At 47.0% G+C, this 20,494-nt stretch overlaps 1 protein-coding gene across 1 annotated transcript in view; it reads left to right on the top strand.

The window, feature by feature from the left end:
- The window catches only part of PCOLCE2 (procollagen C-endopeptidase enhancer 2), a 172,165-nt gene that overhangs the window by 63,891 nt on the left and 87,780 nt on the right, over nt 1-20,494 (top strand). The window contains exons 3-4 of the mRNA XM_073579105.1: nt 18,858-19,113; nt 19,746-19,870. Coding sequence (XP_073435206.1) covers nt 18,858-19,113; nt 19,746-19,870 — 381 coding nt within the window. The remainder of the gene's footprint in view (nt 1-18,857; nt 19,114-19,745; nt 19,871-20,494) is intronic.

Raw genomic sequence — 20,494 nt, 5'->3', positions numbered from 1 at the left:
TAATGGGTTGTTATCAGTGCGCATCAGCACCTCCAAGCCGAACAGGTATTCCGTGAATCTCTCCGTTATGGCCCACACGAACGCCAGCAACTCCAGCTTGAAGGAACTGTAGTTTTCCGGATTGCGTTCGGAATCGTGAAGGGATCGGCTAGCATAGGTGATCACCCTCTCTCTCCCGTCCTGAGCCTGCAACAACACAGCCCCAAGTCCGTGTAAGCTGCCGTCAGTATGGAGAATGAATGGTATGGAGGAGCCCGCATAAGCCAGCACCGGAGCTTCGGTTAGTACCTTCTTTAAGTCTGAAAATGTTTTCTCCTGCCTCTCCTCCCAATGAATGGATCGACCCTTGGCATTCGGGGGTACACCTTTTAGGAGTTCGGGTAACGGTTGCACCACCCGGGCAAAGTTCTTCACGAAGCGACGATAGTACCCCGTCAATCCCTGGAATGCCTGGACATCTTTTATGTTCTCCAGGGTTGGCCAATCTCGAATCACCACAATTTTCTCCTGTGATAGCTTCACTCCCTCGGAGGAAACTACTTGACCAAGGAACTCAATCTGGGTCCGGAACAAGAAACATTTCTGAGGTTTCACTTTCAGCCCATACTTATGTAAACAGCTCAACTCTTGCTCTAGTCTCCGCAGATGATCTTCAAATGAGGCGGCGTATATGATGATGTCATCCAGATAGATGAGCGTGGCCTCAAAGTTGAAATTACCTAAACACCTCTCCATCAGTCATTGGAATGTATTGGGGGCATTGGCCAGGCCGAACGGCATCCTGTTGAACACAAAGAGGGCCCTGGGAAGTATAAAGGCCGTCTTCGCCCGATCCTTTTCTGACATGGGCACTTGCCAGTAGCCACTGGCGAGATCCAACGTCGAGAAGAATTTGGCTTTACCCAACGCAGACAGAGATTCCTCAATCCGGGGCAGGGGGTATGAGTCCCGTATTGTAAAGGCATTAAGCTTATGGTAGTCCACACAGAACCTCAGTGTCCTATTCTTCTTCTGCACCAGCACAATAGGAGCCGACCACGGACTCTGGCTCTCTCTAATGACACCCGCCTGTAGCATCTGACCGAGCTTTTCTCTCACGTCCTGATATAACTGAGGGGCAATCTGCTGGTACCGCTCTCGAATGGGTGCTGTATCCCCCATTGGTATCTCGTGAGTGTACGCTGTGGTGCAGCCAAAGACATCCTCATGATTCGCAAAAATGGACTGATTTTGCCCCAGTAACGCTTCTACTTGTTGTACTTGGGTGGGCGTGAGTTTAGACAGTTCAGCACGCATCTGTTCCAGGATACACCGACACTCTTGGATGTATTCAGGTTCGGCTGTCAGAGAAATAGTAACTTTTACCGACCACGAGTCTTCTGGATTCACCGCCAACTGTATGACCTGGGGCGGTATGACTTCTTTGGGAATACCCATTTCTCTCGTGACTTCACCCCTGTGAGGAACAACAATCTCCTGATCTGTCAGATTCACGCAGCGTACAAGCACCGTCCTGTCTCGTACCACAGCCAGCATTCGGGCCACCAGGAGTCCTGCAGGCAGTTGTTCCACCACCAAAGGTTCCAATTTTACTTCCACCCCCTCCAGCGGGGCATATGCTCAGACGGTCTCTCCTTGGGGTAGGGTGAGTTGAGTGGAGAGCTGCACAACCTCTTTTCCTAACGTATCCCCTTGACTGGAGACTTCTTGCACCCGAGCTGTACAGATTAACTGTTGGAACACCCGCCACTGGGGGGTGTGCAGGCTCCACTTGTTTAAAGACAAGTGAGATGGCTCATCACTCAGCAGTTTTCCTAATTCTTTCAGGATATTCATTCCCAAAGTAACGACATGACTGTGGCCAGCCTCCCCATGAGTCAACACGATACCCCTCTGTCTAAGATCCTTCCCATGCAAGGAGACCTGCATCCACACCGCCTCTGCAACCGGGATGGGCAGGTGATTTGCCGCCGTCAGTTTTACTACCCGGCCCCACTCAGGTCTGAGAGTCTCTGGGAAGTGTCGACGGAAATACGCTTCCGTCATCGTGGTCACTTGAGACCCGGTATCCACCAAGCAATGCACGGTCCGGCCATCAAACTCAGCCCAGACCAGCGGGCATGTAGACACCAGATTCGTGGGACTTTCACTACTCCTTCCTTTCCATTCTGGCTCCAGGCGACGTCCCCCAGGCTCGGAGCCTTCTAGTTTAACGGGCGGCGCCACACGTCCTATTTCTCCACAGTTATAACAAGCGGACTTCTATCAATGGATCCTTCGGGCCTCGTTACGGACATTCGCTTCACCTTGGCTCCCAGCGGCGCACTGGCCGGCGTCAACTTTCTCTTTTACCTGAGCTAGTTCCCCTTGAATATTAAACAGTTCTTTTATCATCTATTCTACCCATTGGGGTTCAGCAATCGACTGCACTGCCGCTTCACCGTTCTGGACCTTCCCTATCGGGACTGTCACCCCTGCTCCTGTTCTCGTGAGCGGGCCTCTCTTGCTATGTCAGCAAAAGTGATACGAGTGTCTGCCCGCACATGCTGTCTCAGGGTCTGCTTGGTCAGGGCGTCCCGCAGGCCAGTCAGCAACAAGTCACGCAACACAACATCTATCGGCCCTATCCCGTCTTTTCTGACAATGGCGGTATGTAATTCTTGCAGAGCATTCATATATTGTGTAACCATCTCCCCCTCTTTACTATGACTAAACAGGCGAGTCCTAAGATCCCCTACATCAGTGGGGTCCACATGGGTCGACTCTAAGATTTGGTGCACTTTAGCAAATGTATCACGGTCTCGGGAGATACGCAGCATCACGGAATCTCGAGCCTCCCCATCCAAAGGCATAATGACCACCTCGGCCTCGAGTGCTCCACAACATAGTATTAGACCCCATAAATTTCAGCAAGATACTCAGCATGGCCCCCAGCAAGATACTGGTTTGGGGCCCAGCTGCCTGTTCTACAGCCTCCGTGCTATTAGACTGCATCCTGCCGTTTACGCCAAAATGTAAGGGAGAAATGTCCGATCGATGCAGTGAAGAGCCGGAGGCAGAGAAGGGGTTAACTGAACAAGTAATTAAATAAGGAATACTCCACGCAGTGAGATAAAACTAGCAACGGCAACAACAGGAATTGCACGCAAACACAATGCTCGAGAGAAAGATATACAAAAACCAAGGTAACTTATCGCTTGCAGTTCTTACAGAGGAAAGGCTGAGAAATCTCGCAATGGAGTCGCAAATCATGGAAAAAGTCTCTGGCTCTGTTACGGAGGTACGAAAAGCACTGTCTCCTGACGGTATTGTTGGGTCCGGTCCTGCTTGGCTTGAGTGCGCTGGAAAGAAGAAACAGTCCTTTGTGTAGATTCCTCAGGGATGGCGCTGAACAAGGACCGTGGGCACGTTCATAGACCGCGGCAGTGGGCGGTCCTCTGGAGTAGTCTCTAGTAACGGAGCAAGTCAGCTTATCTGCAACTGCAGGCGGGGAAGCGCTGTCCAAAAAGGCAGGGTCAGGAGTTAGCTCAGTCTTGACACAGTCAATTTTAGAGCAAGTACGCTGGGGGATGAATGGCATGGAGTTGGCAGCTGGAATAGCAAAGAGGGAGTCAACCCTCTCCTGTCGCTTTTCCGCCAAGTCTGACCCATTCCCGTACACAGTCCTTTTTATATTCCCCGCCCCCCTTGCTGTCCAGCGTGAAGGTCCCTCCCTCCCAGAAGAACCCTCCCCCGGCAACAGTAGTGACAGTCCCGATAGTTCTGGACTCAAAGGGCACCGGAAACAGCTGACTCTGTCTCAGCTCATCTTACACATGCATGGCTCCTCAGGGTCCAAGTATCAGGGATATTTTTGTGTAGTAACGTTAGTGGTGTCATAGGCATCATATAGCTAACTATTCCCTGATAATATGATGTAAGAGGTAATCAAGGAAGTCAGGGCCTACCACCGCTATTTTTTACAAGGGTCGTAATATTAATCATGGAGGCCCATTTGAGAATTTCTGCATATATAATTCCTGAACAATCACAAAGAAATACATAAAGTAACTACTGTAACTCCAAAACCACCTGCACCAAAAACGTAGAAAGGTTGGTAAACGTTTTTAAGTTATAACAGGAAATAACTTCTTATTTTTAGGCTCTTTTTGTTATGATGCAGTTGGGTGATGTCATTATGTTTTGATAACTGTTATATTGCCCTCGGTACTTTCAGTACAATATGACTGGTTTTGGGTTATTAAAATGAAGATTACATAGTCCCTTTTGCCCTCGGGGTACTTGTTTGGCTGCACAGGTGATCTGTCTGCTTCTCATATTTGCAAGCATCAAGACTGAAAATGAAAACCCATGAGGACATGATGGAGAAAAGATAAAAATGAGCTTTTGTAAACACCTTCTGTTCATAAGAGGATAGAGTTTTACATTAAGAAGATATTCTAATAGTAACACTATGTTTTCATGGATACGTATTTCCATTACCCCTATAAGGTCTTTAGAATCTTTGGGTCAAAGTTTTTAGGTCAAGGATGAAAAGAGTATTTCCTTTATTTCACTTCTTTCATTTTGGATTAGAAAAGGTCTCAAAGCATACAAAGCAGCTCCATGTATCTCTAAATATCTGCTTTATGTTTCCCTGAGCATCTGATCTGGATCTGGAATCAATCTCATCCTATTTACATATCCAACAGTGAAGAAGTAGCATGGTGTGTGACCTGATGCAGCATTCTGCAGGGCTTCATGGCTCAGCCTACAGTAGAACGCCTGGACAGTTCTCTCTTCAGCTTTTCAAAGCTCCATTTGTTATTAGCAATGTGAAGACAGAGGACAGAGAACTTTATAGGGTTTCCGAGTATTGTTTCATGTTATGTCCTGACAGGGTCAGAAGTACACTCAACTGCAAATAAATGTGTTTCTTTTATCTTCGCTTCCTTTTTTATTGGTATGTTGGAGAAACACGTAGCAGATGGTACATATCACATGAATGGTCCCAATATGCTTTGTAAGAATTCAAAGGAAATTATCTTTACAAACCCCCACAGCATTAATGTGTGTATATATATATATATATATATATATATATATATATATTTATATATTATATATATAGGGTGGGCCATTTATATGGATACACCTAAATAAAATGGGAATGGTTGGTGATATCAACTTCCTGTTTGTTGCACATTAGTATATAGGAGGGGGAAACTTTTCAAGATGGGTGGTGACCAGGTCTCCCGATCTGACCCCCTTAGACTTTTATCTTTGGGGTCATCTGAAGGCAATTGTCTATGCTGTGAAGTTACGAGATATGCACCATCTGAAACAACGGATACTGGAAGCCTGTGCTAGCATTTCTTCTGCGGTGTTGCTATCAGTGTGTCAAGAGTGGGAGAAGAGGGTTGCATTGACAATCCAACACAAGGGGCAGCACTCCCCCCTCCCATATACTAATGTGCCACAAACAGGAAGTTGCTATCACTAACCATTCCCATTTTATGTAGGTGTATCCATATAAATGGACCACCCAGGTGTATCCATATAAATGGCCCACCCTGTATATATATAGATATATGTGTGTGTATTTAATGTGAACTAGACACATAATATATAAACAGTACTTTTGCGCAGGTTTGGGAAAAAATTCTGCAAAGTAAGAATGCCCTCAAACATAGATCTATTGTATTCCTATTCTTTTATCAATTAACAAAATGCAAAGTAAAATGTTCTAGCTACACTTGCAAACTGTTTTTCAAAGAATTCAGCAGAGAGGTTGTTCCAAACATCTTGAAGAACTAACCACGGATCTTCCATGGATGTAGTTCTGCACAATGGAATCCCATACAGACTTGATGATGTCGACATCAGGGCAATGCAGGGCTCTTATCATCAATTCCAGGAGTCCTTGTTCTTCTTTATGCTGAAGATAGTTTTTTTTTTTTCTTTCAATGACTGTATGTTGGGGGTTGTTCTCCTGCTGCAGAGTAAATTCGGAGCCAATCAGACACCTCCCTTCAAAATGACTAAATATCTGACTGGTTTCATTTTATTTCTCTTTTGTTCATTCACTTTGCATTTAGTTATTTAAGAAAAAAAATAAACTATTACCACTTTTGTTTCGAAAGCATTCTTACTTTGCAACAGTTTGTCTATACCTGCGTAGAACTTTTACACAGTACTATATATGAATATAAAAGTCTATGAACAGCAATGTACAGCACTGGCAAAAATTAAGAGACCACTGCAAAATGTTCAGTTTGTCTGATTTTTCTCTTTATAGGTATATTTTTGATTAAAATGTAAATTCCTCTTTTATTCTATAAACTACTGACATCACGTCTCCGAATTTCCAAGCACTAAATTTTGTATTTTTTTTCGAGAAATGGTCACAATTAAATAAAAGAACCAGTGCTTTCAGACCTCAAATAATGCTAAGAAAGCAAGTTCATAATCATTTAGAAACAACAATACTAATGTTTTAACTCAGGAAGAGTTCAGAAATCAATATTTTGAACCATGATTTTTGAAAAAAAAAAAAAACAGCTTTCATGCATCTTGGCATGCTTGCCACCAGTCTTTTACACTGCTCCTGGCGCAAAAATTTAAAGCAGTTCTTTGTTTGATGGCTTGTGACTATCCATTATCCTCTTGATTACATTCTAGAGGTTTTCAGTGGGGTTCAGGTCTGGAGAATGGGCTGCCCATGACAGGGTTTTGATGTGGTGGTCTCTTAATTTATGCCAGAGCTGTATTGTATAATAACATGTTTTACATGCTTTAGATGCCACTTTCACTAAAAACAAACCTCTACTGCTACCGTATCCATACGTTCAGGTCACCTGATACTAACCAACCCTGGACATATGGATACGTCCAGGCGATTTTGCACACACAGTCTCTGGCGCGATCACTGCCAGGTGCCAGCTGATTCTGAGAGCTGACACCCGCACCGCTCCTAGCATTTTAGCACGCTAAATACTGCGATCGTTATCGATCGCAGTATTTAGCAGGCAAGCAGAAGGAGGAAGCCCCCTCTGCTTTTCCACAACTTCATTACGAGGGGATGTCGTCCGGATCACCAAAGCTAGCAAACTTGCTTACACCATTCTTAGAGCATGGTGTAGCAAGTTTGTCTGTCAGTGCAGCGCTGACAGTTTGTAAAGCAAAGTTCCTGCTTTGCTATTCTTTAAAAGTGACCAGACTGCAAAAAGTGAAAGTCCCATAGTGGGAGAAAGTAAAAAAGTTAAAACAAAACTGAAAAAAATATTTTTTAGAAAGTCACAAAATAATAAAAAAAACATGTGTATTGTACTCATAAATAAATATTTTAATGAAAAAAAGACAAAAAAAAGTACACATATTTGACATCGCCACGTCCGGAACAAACCAACATATAAAACTGCCACACTAGTTAACCCCTTTAGTGAACACCGCAAAAAATAAAAATAAAAAACAAGGCAAAAAATGATATCATCATACCATTGAACAAAAGGTAAAATAAAATGCAATCAAAAAACGAATGTACCGTATTTTTCGGATTATAAGACACTCCAGATTATAACATGCACCCCAAATTTTGAGGAGGAAAATAGAAAAAAACTTTTAAGAACATGGTGGTGCTTCTTATAATACATGCGTCTTATTGCTTACCGGGGATGGTGGCTGCAGTGAAGCAGAGTCCCATGGTTGCTGCTAGAGGAGGCAAGAGTGGAGCGTTGCAGCAGGCCGCAGACTGGGATGAGGGGGTGTTCCAATGTACAGTGCACCGCTGCAGGTATCCGGTGCTGCTGCTGTGCTGTGTCCAGTGCTGCTGCGCTGTGTCCAGTGCTGCTGCTGCGCTGTGTCCAAAGCTGCTGCTGTTGCACTGTGCCTGGCGGTGCTGTGGGGGGCTCTGCCGATATTTTGTGAAAAGCCAGAGCCCCCACAGTTCCATGGTTTCCTGTGCAGCAGCAGCACCGGACTCCCACATCAGCAGCACCGGACACCCGCATGAGTACGCCGATAAGGTATATCCGCAAGACGCACACCCCTTTTTCTCCCAAATTTTGGGGGAAAAAGTATGTCTTATAATCTGAAAAATATGGTAAGTGAAAATGGTACCACTGAAAACGTCATCTTGTCCTACAAAACACAAACCACATAACTGCTTCATCAATGGAAAAATAAAAAAGTTATAGCTCTTAGAATAAATCAGTGCAAAAATAATTATATTTTCTATAAAATAGTTTTTATTGTGTAAAAGCACCAAAACATAAACAACTACAGTATATAAATGTGGTATCGCTGTAATAGTACTGAACCAAAGAATAAGGCTGCCTTGTCAATTTTACCACACACAGAACGGCATAAAACCCTCCCCCAAAAACAATTCCTGAATTGCTGGTTTTTGTTCTTTCTACCTCCCAAAAATCAGAATAAAAAGCGATAGAAAAATATCATATGTCTGAAAATGGTACCAATAAAAATGTCATCTCTTCCCACAAAAAAAATGTTAGCTCTTAAAATATGGTGATGTGCAACAAAATGACTTTTAGTGTGTGACCGCAGCTAAACAGAAAAGAACAATATAAATCTGGTATTGCTGTAATCGCACCGACCCGAAGAATAAAGTCATCTAATCACGTACTCTGCACGAGGAATGGCATAAAAAATAAATAAAACCCATTCTTCACCTGCTGTTGATTTGTTCCTTCTGCCTCCCAAAGATCGCAGTAAGGCTCGGCTCACATTTATCCTGCACTATCTGCTGAGCGCTTACACAGGGGTTTCCTTGTAAATCTCTGAAATACGGGTTCAGACGAAACCCCCTGCAGAAGATTCCCTATATTGAGGCAGATGGAGACACTGTGGACACCGTCTGGCCTATGATCCAGCGTTGTACATTTTGTGCACTTCTGAGAGAAAATGACATTGCTGAACAGAGACCAGAGTAACTATGCTGCTTCATTATAGTGAATAGATCCTTCAGGGGTTTCATCTGAATCCTGTCACTCGGAGATTTAGATGGAAACCCCAAAGGAAGTGCACAGTGTAGAGCGCCGGATAAATCTGATTTCAAATATTATGTAAAATGTTCCCAATAAAAGCTTCCCAAAGTAAGTGCACACTGTAGAACGACGGATAAATCTGATTCCAAATATTATGTAAAATGTTCCCAATAAAAACTCAATCCACAAAAAAAGTCCCCACTCAGGTCCGTCATCTGTCAGTTCAAATATAGCTAGTCCATTTTACTGGTAGCCCAACTGCTCTGGAAAAGCGAAATGGCTCCTTTACCCCCCCCAAAAAAAGAAATTCAGCAAAATCTGAGCTTGAAAAATGGTGTCTCTTATGAGGCAGTTCTGATGTTCTGGCATCTTAGGGGCTCTACCAATGTGACATGACACCCTCAAACCAGCCCAGCAAACTCTAAACTCCAATATGGCACTTCTTCCCTTCTGAGCTTTGCACTGTGCCTTGAAAGTAGTTTTCGACCACATATAGGGTATTGGCGTACTCAGGAGAAATTGCACAACAAATTGTATGGTGCAGTTTCTCCTGTTACCCTTATGAAAATGCAAAATTTGGGGCTAAAACACATTTTTGTTATAAAAATGTTTTTTTTTTCATTTTCACGGTTAAATGTTACAGTCATATGTAAAAGTTTGGGCACCCCTATTAATGTTAACCTTTTTTCTTTATAACAATTTTGGTTTTTGCAACAGGTATTTCAGTTTCATATATCTAATAACTGATGGACTCAGTTATATTTCTGGATTCAAATGAGGTTTATTGTACTAACAGAAAATGTGCAATCTGCATTTAAACAAAATTTGACCGGTGCAAAAGTATGGGCACCCTTATCATTTTCTTGATTTGAACACTCCTAACTACTTTTTACTGACTTCCTGAAGCACTAAATTGGTTTTGTAACCTCATTGAGCTTTGAACTTCATAGCCAGGTGTATCAAATCATGAGAAAAGGTATTTAAAGTGGCCACTTGCAAGTAGTTCTCCTATTTGATTCTCCTATGAAGAGTGGCATCATGGGCTCCTCAAAACAACTCTCAAATGATCTGAAAACAAAGATTATTCAACATAGCTTTTCAGGGGAAGGATACAAAAAGTTGTCTCAGAGATTTAACCTGTCAGTTTCCACTGTGAGGAACATAGTAAGGAAATGGAAGAACACAGGTACAGTTCTTGTTAAGCCCAGAAGTGGCAGGCCAAGAAAAATATCAGAAAGGCAGAGAAGAAGAATGGTGAGAACAGTCAAGGACAATCCACAGACCACCTCCAAAGACCTGCAGCATCATCTTGCTGCAGATGGTGTCACTGTGCATCGGTCAACAATACAGCGCACTTTGCACAAGGAGAAGCTGTATGGGAGAGTGATGCGAAAGAAGCTGTTTCTGCAAGCACGCCACAAACAGAGTCGCCTGAGGTATGCAAAAGCACATTTGGACAAGCCAGTTACATTTTGGAAGAAGGTACTGTGGACTGATGAAACAAAGATTGAGTTGTTTGGTCATACAAAAAGGCGTTATGCATACGCTGTATTGTTGACCGATGCACAGTGACACCATCTGCAGCAAGATGATGCTGCAGGTCTTTGGAGGTGGTCTGTGGATTGTCCTTGACTGTTCTCACCATTCTTCTTCTCTGCCTTTCTGATAGTTTTCTTGGCCTGCCACTTCTGGGCTTAACAAGAACTGTACCTGTGTTCTTCCATTTCCTTACTATGTTCCTCACAGTGGAAACTGACAGGTTAAATCTCTGAGACAACTTTTTGTATCCTTCCCCTGAAAAGCTATGCTGAATAATCTTTGTTTTCAGATCATTTGAGAGTTGTTTTGAGGAGCCCATGATGCCACTCTTCATAGGAGAATCAAATAGGAGAACTACTTGCAAGTGGCCACCTTAAATACCTTTTCTCATGATTTGATACACCTGGCTATGAAGTTCAAAGCTCAATGAGGTTACAAAACCAATTTAGTGTTTCAGGAAGTCAGTAAAAAGTAGTTAGGAGTGTTCAAATCAAGAAAATGATAAGGGTGCTCATACTTTTGCACCGGTCAAATTTTGTTTAAATGCAGATTGCACATTTTCTGTTAGTACAATAAACCTCATTTGAATCCAGAAATATAACTGAGTCCATCAGTTATTAGATATATGAAACTGAAATAGCTGTTGCAAAAACCAAAACTGTTATAAAGAAAAAAGGTTAACATTAATAGGGGTGCCCAAACTTTTACATATGACTGTATAAACTTCTGCAAAGCACATGGTATTTCAAGGGGCTCAACACACATCTAGATAAGTTCCCTGAGAGGTCTACTTTCCAAAATGGTATCAATCGTGAGATGTTTCCACTTTTTAAATAAAATAAAACTTGGAACTCAGCTTCAGTGATTCTTGAAAAAAATACTTTAATGCAGTCCCAAAACAAATACAAACATTTCGGTAATTACTAGACCTTCCTCAGTGAGCCGACTGCTTAATTAGAAAAATGTGAATAGTTCCTATTCAGGAATAGACCTGTTGGAATATGATTGGTCAAAGGAAGGGCCAGTATTTGTGGGAGAGAGGGTCCCCATCAAGGGTCTGGGTCGGAACCAAGAGGACCGTCACATGGGTTCCGGGGGAACCTGTTTCCGCGAGACAGAGTTCAGGGACGGACCGTGGAGACTGACAGGTGGACTGGGGGAGGAGCCAATATAAAAGGTGCTGGGAACGCGAGTCACAGTGAGTCAGCAGAAGGAGACAGAAGGCGCAGGAGATCGTGGGAGCGACTGAGAGCCAGAGCGACTCACCCGACCCAGGAAGGAAGCCAGAGACAGGAGAGATACTTCCCCTGGACATCAGTGGGACGGCGCCGAGACAACTGTCCAAGAACCGCTGCCCCGCGAGGACCAGCAGCCGCTGCCGCCTTCCTCCAGCCTGCGGCTATGGCCTGCCCGCGGTCTTTCGCGGCCGTTGCCGCCTTGCTCCTGCCCGTGGCTGTGGCCTGTCCGCGGTCGCCAGCGGCCGTTGCCGCCTCACTCCTGCCCGCGGCTGTGGCCTGCCCGCGGACACCAGCAGCCGCTGCTGCCTCACTCCAGCCCGCGACTGCGGCCTATTTCCCGCCGCCCACAGCCGCTCTGCCCTCACCCTTGGTTGCAGCAAGTCCAGTGCCGTCGGCCACCACTGTCCCGCTCCGGTCCACGGCAGGGGCCGAGCCTCTGCTTGCCGCGGACCACCATCCCGAACGGTGAGGGACGTCTGGACGGCTAAGTTGACTATATAATTAAGGACCCGTAGTCTGCCATACCACGGCCCTATAGTGACCGGCTATTGCCGGACGTAGACATGTTCTACCCCGTTTGTGTTTGCTTGTATAGAGCCCCTGCGAGGGCAACCCTTGTTACCCCTTTTTGGTGGTCAGGCTGTGACTGAAGATAGTTACCTCTAGGCCTATAAACATTATTATAAAAAGCACCAAACCGTCTCGCGACTCGTCACTGCATCCTGAGTACCTGCAAGTACCACATTTAGCGTAGTCGGCAGGATGCAGTCTCCGAGCGCGGACAACGAGAGCCCCCGGCCCAGCCTTTCTTTGGGGGCTATGCTAAGCAATCTACCCAGGTTCTCCGGCAGCAATACTATGCTGTGGAACTGGACGGAGCAAATGCGTGGGTTATTTAGGATGCATCCGCTTACCCCTGACCTAGAGGCAGAAGTGGCCCTAATGGCGTTGGACGGGGAACCCGGGATACCGTAATGTTGAGGCCCTGGGGGTAGCGAAACACCTTTGTCAGGGTGTTACAGATCTTAGAAGATACCTATGGGGACCCGACCGATGTGTGGGAACTGAGAACCCAGATGTTTGAACGCATGCAGAAAGAGGGGGAAACAGTGACCCAGTATATGAATGTTTTGCAGGAACTGTTTTTAGCCATTGAAAGGAAGGATGGAGTCGGCGTGAGGACCGTGGACGTAACATTACGTGACCTGTTAGTGACCGGGTTACGAGACACCCTGACAAGACAGGCTTTGCGGGAGCGGGTGCGAGTGAACCCACATCTGACCTTTTCAGAAATAGGGAAGGAGGCACGGGTTCGGGAACAGGAGCAAGAGGTGACGGTCCCCGTGGGGATGGCTTGGAGTATCGAAGCATCCGTACGTGCCCTGAGCGAACCACACTGGGTACAAGAGGTGAAGCAAGAGATACAGAGTATTAAAGGTGAACTGGCCGAAGCCAAGAAAGCGGCCACAAGGAGTCGGCCGGGGCCGGGTAAAGGAGGCATGAACCATCGCGGCCCTCACCCAAGTCGGTCCCCACGACCATTCGCCTGTTACGATTGTGGAGAATCGGGACACTCCGCCCGAGAGTGCCCACGTTCCAGGGGAAACCCGCCCCGCTGGCCAAGAAGAGCAGAGGACCCTGAGCCATCGAGGCGCCGCCTGGAGCTGGAGCCCATCCCAAGGGGTGGAGGAAGTCACGAAGACCTGGTCGCGCAGTGCCCAGTGGTATGGGCAGAGATCGAAGGCCGTGCCGTGCGATGCCTAGTAGATACGGGATCGCAAGTAACGACCATGCCTGAGACTTATTTTCGGCAGCATTTTCCCGAAGCAGTGAGACCTCAGTGGGGGACCGTGATAAAGTTGGTAGCCGCCAACCAGCTCGTTGGAGTAGCCTGGATGCAAATTTCGATAAGCGGCAAATCACTCGGCCGCCGGGGAGTGGTCCTGACCCAGGGAGACACAAACAGCAAACATCCGGTTACTCTGGGTATGAACATACTATGAGAGTTTGGCAACCTCCTCCTCAATGAGCCCACACAAGAGACTCTGAGCCACTGGGGTTCTCGCACGGCCCAAGGTCAGGTCTTCCAGCGGTTGGTGCGGGAGGCGCGAGTGCTCCAGGAGTGCCAGGAGGGTGAGGGGCTGGGCAAGGTCATCGCGCAGGCGGCCCCCCGCTCATGCTTCCACCAGGGCAGATGGTGGTAGCCCTGCCGATCTGTGCCCCGATGCCACTGGAGGGCGTGGAGGTGCAGGTGGAACCATGTACTCGGAGGGCCTGCACCCTGGCATATTGGTAGCCTGCTCCCTGGCCACGGTGCGGGAGGGGACCGTCCAGGTGCGTTGTGTCAACCTGGAAGACCAAGATATCGCCCTGAAGCCCCGGGCCAAAATGGCCAAACTAGTGAGGCCTTTGGAGGAGATGCTGCCGGACCCCGCGGTCCAGTTGAAGGTGCAGCCCGAAGATCCTTGGGCTGTAACGGTACGAACCCAACAGACTGCCGTATCCTCGACCCAGGAGAAAGGTCGAACCATCATGGAGAGAATGCGGGCCGAACTCTCCGGCCTAGCACCAGCCCAACTTGTCCAAGGAGTGTCTCTACCTGTAGAATATTACAGTGTCTTCGCTAGTAATGAGGATGACTTTGGATGTACCACGGCCATCACGCATGGGATCCCCACGGCAGGAGCGGCCCCCATCCGGGAACGATATCGGCAAATACCACCACAGCTATACCAGGAAGTGAAAACCCTATTAGCTCAAATGCTTCGGAAGGGGGTCATACGAGAAAGCCAGAGCCCCTGGGCGGCCCCCATCGTTCTGGTTCGTAAAAAAGATGGCACTCTGCGTTTTTGTGTGGATTATCGAAAGTTGAACGCCTGCACCATCAAGGATTCGTATCCACTGCCCCGCATAGTAGAGTCCCTGTCCGCCCTGGGGAATGCAACATACTTTTCGACTCTAGACCTGGCCAGTGGGTACTCGCAGGTGCCGATGTCGGAGGAAGACAGAGCTAAGACGGCATTTATCCTTCCCATGGGACTGTTCGAGTTTAATCGGATGCCGTTCGGGCTGGCCAACGCCCCAGGAACCTTCCAGCGGTTGATGGAGCGGTGTCTGGGAGACCTCAACTTTGAAGCCACATTGATATACCTGGACGATATTATCATCTATTCCGCCTTGTTTGAGGACCTCCTGCGGCGGTTGGGGCAGGTGCTCGGCCGGCTGCAGAAGTACGGGTTGAAGGTAAAGCCCCAGAAATGCCACCTGTTTCGCACCCAGATCGAATATCTGGAGCATACCGTCTCGGCGGAAGGTGTCAGACCATCCCTGGAAAAGGTTGCTGCCACACAGGGGTGGCCTACCCCCGAGATTGTGAAAGACGTGCGGGCCTTCCTGGGGTTGGCCGGCTACTACCGTCGGTTCGTGAAGAATTTTGCACACCGAGCCCGAGCCCTGCAGGACCTGCTGAAGGGGACTTCAGCCAGGGTGAATGGACGGAAGGTCCAGTGGCAGCAATCGCAAGAGGATGCGTTTCAAGATCTCAAAGCTGCACTCTCGGAATCCCCAGTATTGACGTATGCGGATTTCTCGCAACCGTTCATCCTGCATACCGACGGGAGCCTCCAGGGACTAGGAGCTGTGCTGTCACAGGTGCAGGACGGCCGAGAGAAAGTGATCTCCTATGGTAGCCGGTCGCTGCATGACCCCGAACGCAACCTGGACAATTACAGCTCCTTTAAGCTCGAGCTCCTTGCTGTAGTGTGGGCAATGACGGAGCGGTTCGCAGAGTATCTGGCGGGCTCTGAGGTGGTGGTGCGGACTGACAACAACCCCCTAGCCCATTTGGAGAATGCCAAACTGGGGGCCCTGGAGCAGTGGTGGGTGGCTCAGATGGCCAAATTCAACTACAAGATCATCTACAACAGAGGGGCTGACAACGTGCACGCTGACGCACTCTCCAGAATCCGACACACCACCCCAGGAAGGAATCAAGACGATGAATTAGAAGAAGAGACGCTGGTCACCCTCACCACCGCCGCGCTTGCAGCCACCACGCAAGAAGCGCCTCAGCCGGGATCCTTAGGGGGAATGCTGGAACAGCCGCGCGACAAATTGATCCAGCAGCAGCAGGAAGATGGAGAAATTGGACTCCTGCGCCGATGGGTGGCTACCGGCAAATTGCCCACTGGCTCACAGAGACAGACTTTGACCCAGGATATGTTGCTGATGTTGCGCCAGTGGGAGAAACTAGTCATCAAAAAGGGACTTTTATATCGGAGAGCCGTGTCACGTACAATGTCTGCAACAGCATGGCAGGTGATCGTGCCCGGAACCCATCTCAGCCAACTGGCTCGGGAAGCCCATGAAAAGGGGGCTCACTTTGGTGCTCAAAAGACTTTGCAATGGTTGCAGCAGATAGTGTACCATCCATGCTTACATGCTGCTGTGGAAGAAGTTTGCCGAACCTGCCGCCCGTGCGAGCTCGCTAAACCTCCCGCGCAACGAGCCCCGGTGCAGACAATTGTAACATCAGCTCCCCTCAAGCTCCTCACGGTGGACTATCTGACCATAGGTCCTGCCTACCAGGGGTATGAGCAATGTCTCGTTATGGTGGATCATTTCACCAAGTTCGCCGTGGTCACCCCCACCCGAGACCAGACAGCGGAGTCGGCCGCCTATGCGATTTGTAAAAACTTTATCCAAGTGTACGGCTGCCCGCAACGAATACATTCGGACCAAGGAGCGTGCTTCCTAGGAAGAGTCATGGAAGAACTACATCATCTCTACGGTATCGATTAGTCTCGGACTACACCATACCACCCGCAGGGAAACGGAGCCTGCGAACGATTCAATCGGACACTAATCCAAATGCTGCGTACCCTGGAGGGCGACCGAAAGGCCCGTTGGCCTGAATACGTCCCTGAGCTGGTGTGGGTATATAATAACCGGGTGCATCGGGTGACTGGTTACACCCCCTACTCATTGCTGTTTGGACGGGAAGGCAAAGGAATCACGAAAGTGGAGTTAAACCCGGAGGAACCTCTACCCTGGACCAGAGTATCCTCGTGGGTCCGAAACCACCGGCACCGGCTGCAGACCCTCTACCGAATCGTCCATACAAAGCTCCAGGATCTGGCCTGCTGCCGCCTTACTCCAGCCCGTGGCAGCGGCCTGTCTCCTGCTGCCCACAGCCGCTCTGCCCTCACCCGTGGTTGCGGCAAGTCCAGTGCCGTCGGCGGCCACCACTGTCCCGCTCTGGTCCGCGGCAGGGGCCGAGCCTCTGCTTACTGCGGATTCCCCGTCGCAGCTGTTAGCTGCACAGGTGGCCTGCCCCTCGCCACCCCACATCGCTGCCGCTTGCCCCAGTCCGGGGGCTGCGGCCCATCCGTCCAAGGACTCCGCAAGGGCCTGTGGTGCTCCAGTGTCATCAGAGCGCCGGAGCGCTCGAAGACTTTGTCAACGCTTCAGCAACTGGGCCCAGCGACTGCCACGCCGAAAGACCACCATCCCGAATGGTGAAGGACGTCTGGACAGCTAAGTTGACTATATAATTAAGGACCCGTAGTCGGCCATACCGCGGCCCTATAGTGACCGGCTATTGCCGGACGTAGTCGTGTTCTACCCCGTTTGTGTTTGCTTGTATTGAGCCCCTGCGAGGGCAACCCTTGTTACCCCTTTTTGGTGGTCAGGCTGTGACTGAGGATAGTTACCTCTAGGCCTATAAACGTTATTATAAAAAGCACCAAACCGTCTCGCGACTCGTCACTGCATCCTGCGTACCTGCAAGTGCCACATTTTAATCAGTATAATCCACAAAGCGTCCCAGTCCACATGCTAATTACATTAGGAAACTAGTATTTTCCGGTATCCACCAGATGAAGGGTGACAATATACCAAAGGTGGTCAGTGGGAGCGCGTCCTCCAATGTGGTATCCGCCTGCTCAAATGCAGTGGATGAGATAATTACATGTCTCACACTGAGAATTCCCTCTCTTACAGTATGTAAAAGTATATATAGGAATGCTTCTGAGAAAGATGTCTTGGCTGCATCCAGGCTCTACCTGTGGATTGAGTAGCGTGAGTCAGGTGACCGCTACTCTTTAAAAAGTTTTTTTCATTTTAGAAAATGATATTTTGATAGGGTATGCCATCACTTTATGACTATTGGGGGGCCTGACCTGATTCTGGGAATGAATGTGCATAGCAGTACATAATTATCACTGTTTTTTTTTTGCATAGTGGCACCCTCTCGATACAAGCTCTTTCATTCTCAGGTTCATAGGAAATCCCAGTGGTTGGACCACCATGCCTCCAAACTTTTACAGGAGAGAAAGAGGAACAAATCATACAGCATACAATTTTGACCATGTTCCCAGCTATACCTATTTAACATTTATTTTGACAATGGCCCAGGAGGAGATGCCAGAGGAGCTCTGGCACTGAGGGACATTTAGAAGACTCCCAAGACTGCAGGACGTAGACCCAAATCCAGGGCTCTCTGCTGTATATGGGAAGGTTGGGACTAGAGATGAGCGAATCGACTCTCGAGATTGTGGTCCAGTGTCCAGTTCAGTGGCACCTGTTTACTGAACAGGAGGTCTGCGACTCTCTTACCTTTAATATGCTTTCGGCACGGCTTTTGATTAGCCAGAGCTAGTGCAACGTCATCTGTAAGTCTAGTTTATTTTTTGTTCATTCATTCATAGTTGCAGCAGACAAAACTTTCTTATTTTTATGTAAGCTTCACTATATGATATCTGGCTTTTTAATGTCTGTAGGGCCATGTTCACTCGCTGCATAAATTCTGTTGTTTTTTTTTTGTTTTCTGCAGGTGTCTGCTCCAAATTAAGCAATAACAGCCTTGTTTGGTTATTTCACTTTTGCTGTATTTTTTATGCATTTTCCCATTATTTGATTGGTTTTGGAGCAGATATGAAGCAACACTTTTAATGTGTTTTTTTTTTTATAGTAGAGAAAAGCTTTGATTTGTAGGTTATTTGACCTAGGATTTATTTTACTTCCAAGTTCACAGTTCATCTGCCATAATGTTTCTGTAGTTGGTTGCATACATCAGTATTGCATTATTTTTTTACAGGTACCTGAGGGTAAGGTTGTTGTCCTTTCTTTCCGCTTTATTGATTTGGAGAATGACAATCTATGCCGATATGACTTTGTGGATGTTTATAACGGACATGCTAATGGACAACGCATCGGAAGATTCTGTGGCACATTTAGACCAGGTGCTCTTGTATCAAACAGCAATAAGATGTTGGTTCAGATGGTGTCAGATGCTAACACAGCAGGGAATGGCTTCATAGCAATGTATTCTGCAGCTGCGCCCAATGAAAGAGGTATTGTACAATATTCCTTCCACTAGACACCTATTCGATATTGTCTCTATGCTTATGGGTCCTGAATTAAGATGAATATTGTGTTTTTAATTTATAACTTCCCTCTCTCCTTTTAATTTGTCATATTCGCTTACTTGGTTGCCCGAAGAAAATTTCCTCAAAGGTTTCTTTTCTAAACCTATTCCCTGGTAACACGGGGGCATGGAGAACACACACATCAACTAGGACTAGTGTTACAAGTGCAGTGTATAGCTGGAGATTAGCCACATGGGTGTTAACAGGTCTCCTGACAACGGGAATGGTTAGACATAAAGACAACAGGACAACAGTAATCAAAACCAAGTCTGGAGGCTGACAACAAGGCAACCATCAGAAGAATAAATAAGCTGGGTCAAGATCAAGTTACATGGGTCAGAAGCCACCAACTAGATAACCAAGAGTTCGGAAGTTAGTCTTAACAGCTTAGAGCTGTCAGCGATGGCTTATTGCCCAAGGCAAATGTAAAGCGTGTTCACAACATTTCTTTTGACTTTAATTGTATATGAAGCACACGATATCCAGATAGCCAAAGGTGGCCAAATAATAGTATGGTTAATTTAGCCTAAAATCCTAACTGGCCAATATAATTGCAGGTGATCAGTACTGTGGAGGTCGGTTAGACAAACCTTCTGGAAGCTTTAAAACGCCCAACTGGCCAGATCGGGATTATCCTGCTGGAGTTACATGTTCATGGCATATTGTAGCTCCAAAACATCAGGTGAGACAAGAAAAGAGTCACTATGGTATAGTTCTTACTGTTACCACATCACATTTCTTTCTAATGATTAAGAGTCTGTGTTAAAATGAAGGGTGGTCCAAAACCTGGCATCACAATCACAGATCAGCTGTTACTTGCTGATCTGCAGTACCTCTCCACCTCCCTGTATATTAATTGTCCGCACTTGGAGTGAGCATGTTTGGCCTGGGCTAGTATGTGTGCGCACATTGGAGATTTCAGTTCAGGCAGTGCTTGATCTGGCCAAGCATGTGCTGTCAATCAACATATAGGAAGGCTTGGAGACACGCTAATGCAGAGGGGGCACAGTGTTCTGAGCTCTTGGCAATGCCAAGGATGCACCCTATTTTCATATTATAATATATTGCATTTTCTAGACAGAAGAGGCAATTGTTAAAACACAAAAGGTATGTTTTTAGGGACTAAGTCTCACATAACTGGATGTTAAATTTTATTTGCTTTTTTTGAGAGGGGGTCACAGACTCCTGTTAGGATTACCTATTATTTTACTTTGCTTGTGGTAGTCTTATGGCCCTCCATAAGCTCCAGAAACGGTAATCCATTTAACACCACAGATATTAAAATAAGTTTGTCATCATAAAATGA

The sequence above is a fragment of the Dendrobates tinctorius genome, unplaced genomic scaffold (genome assembly GCF_039654945.1).
Source record: "Dendrobates tinctorius isolate UK_male_01 unplaced genomic scaffold, ASM3965494v1 ptg000060l, whole genome shotgun sequence".
Classification (NCBI taxonomy): Eukaryota; Metazoa; Chordata; class Amphibia; order Anura; family Dendrobatidae; genus Dendrobates; species Dendrobates tinctorius.
This window is presented reverse-complemented; position numbering and strand designations above follow the sequence as displayed.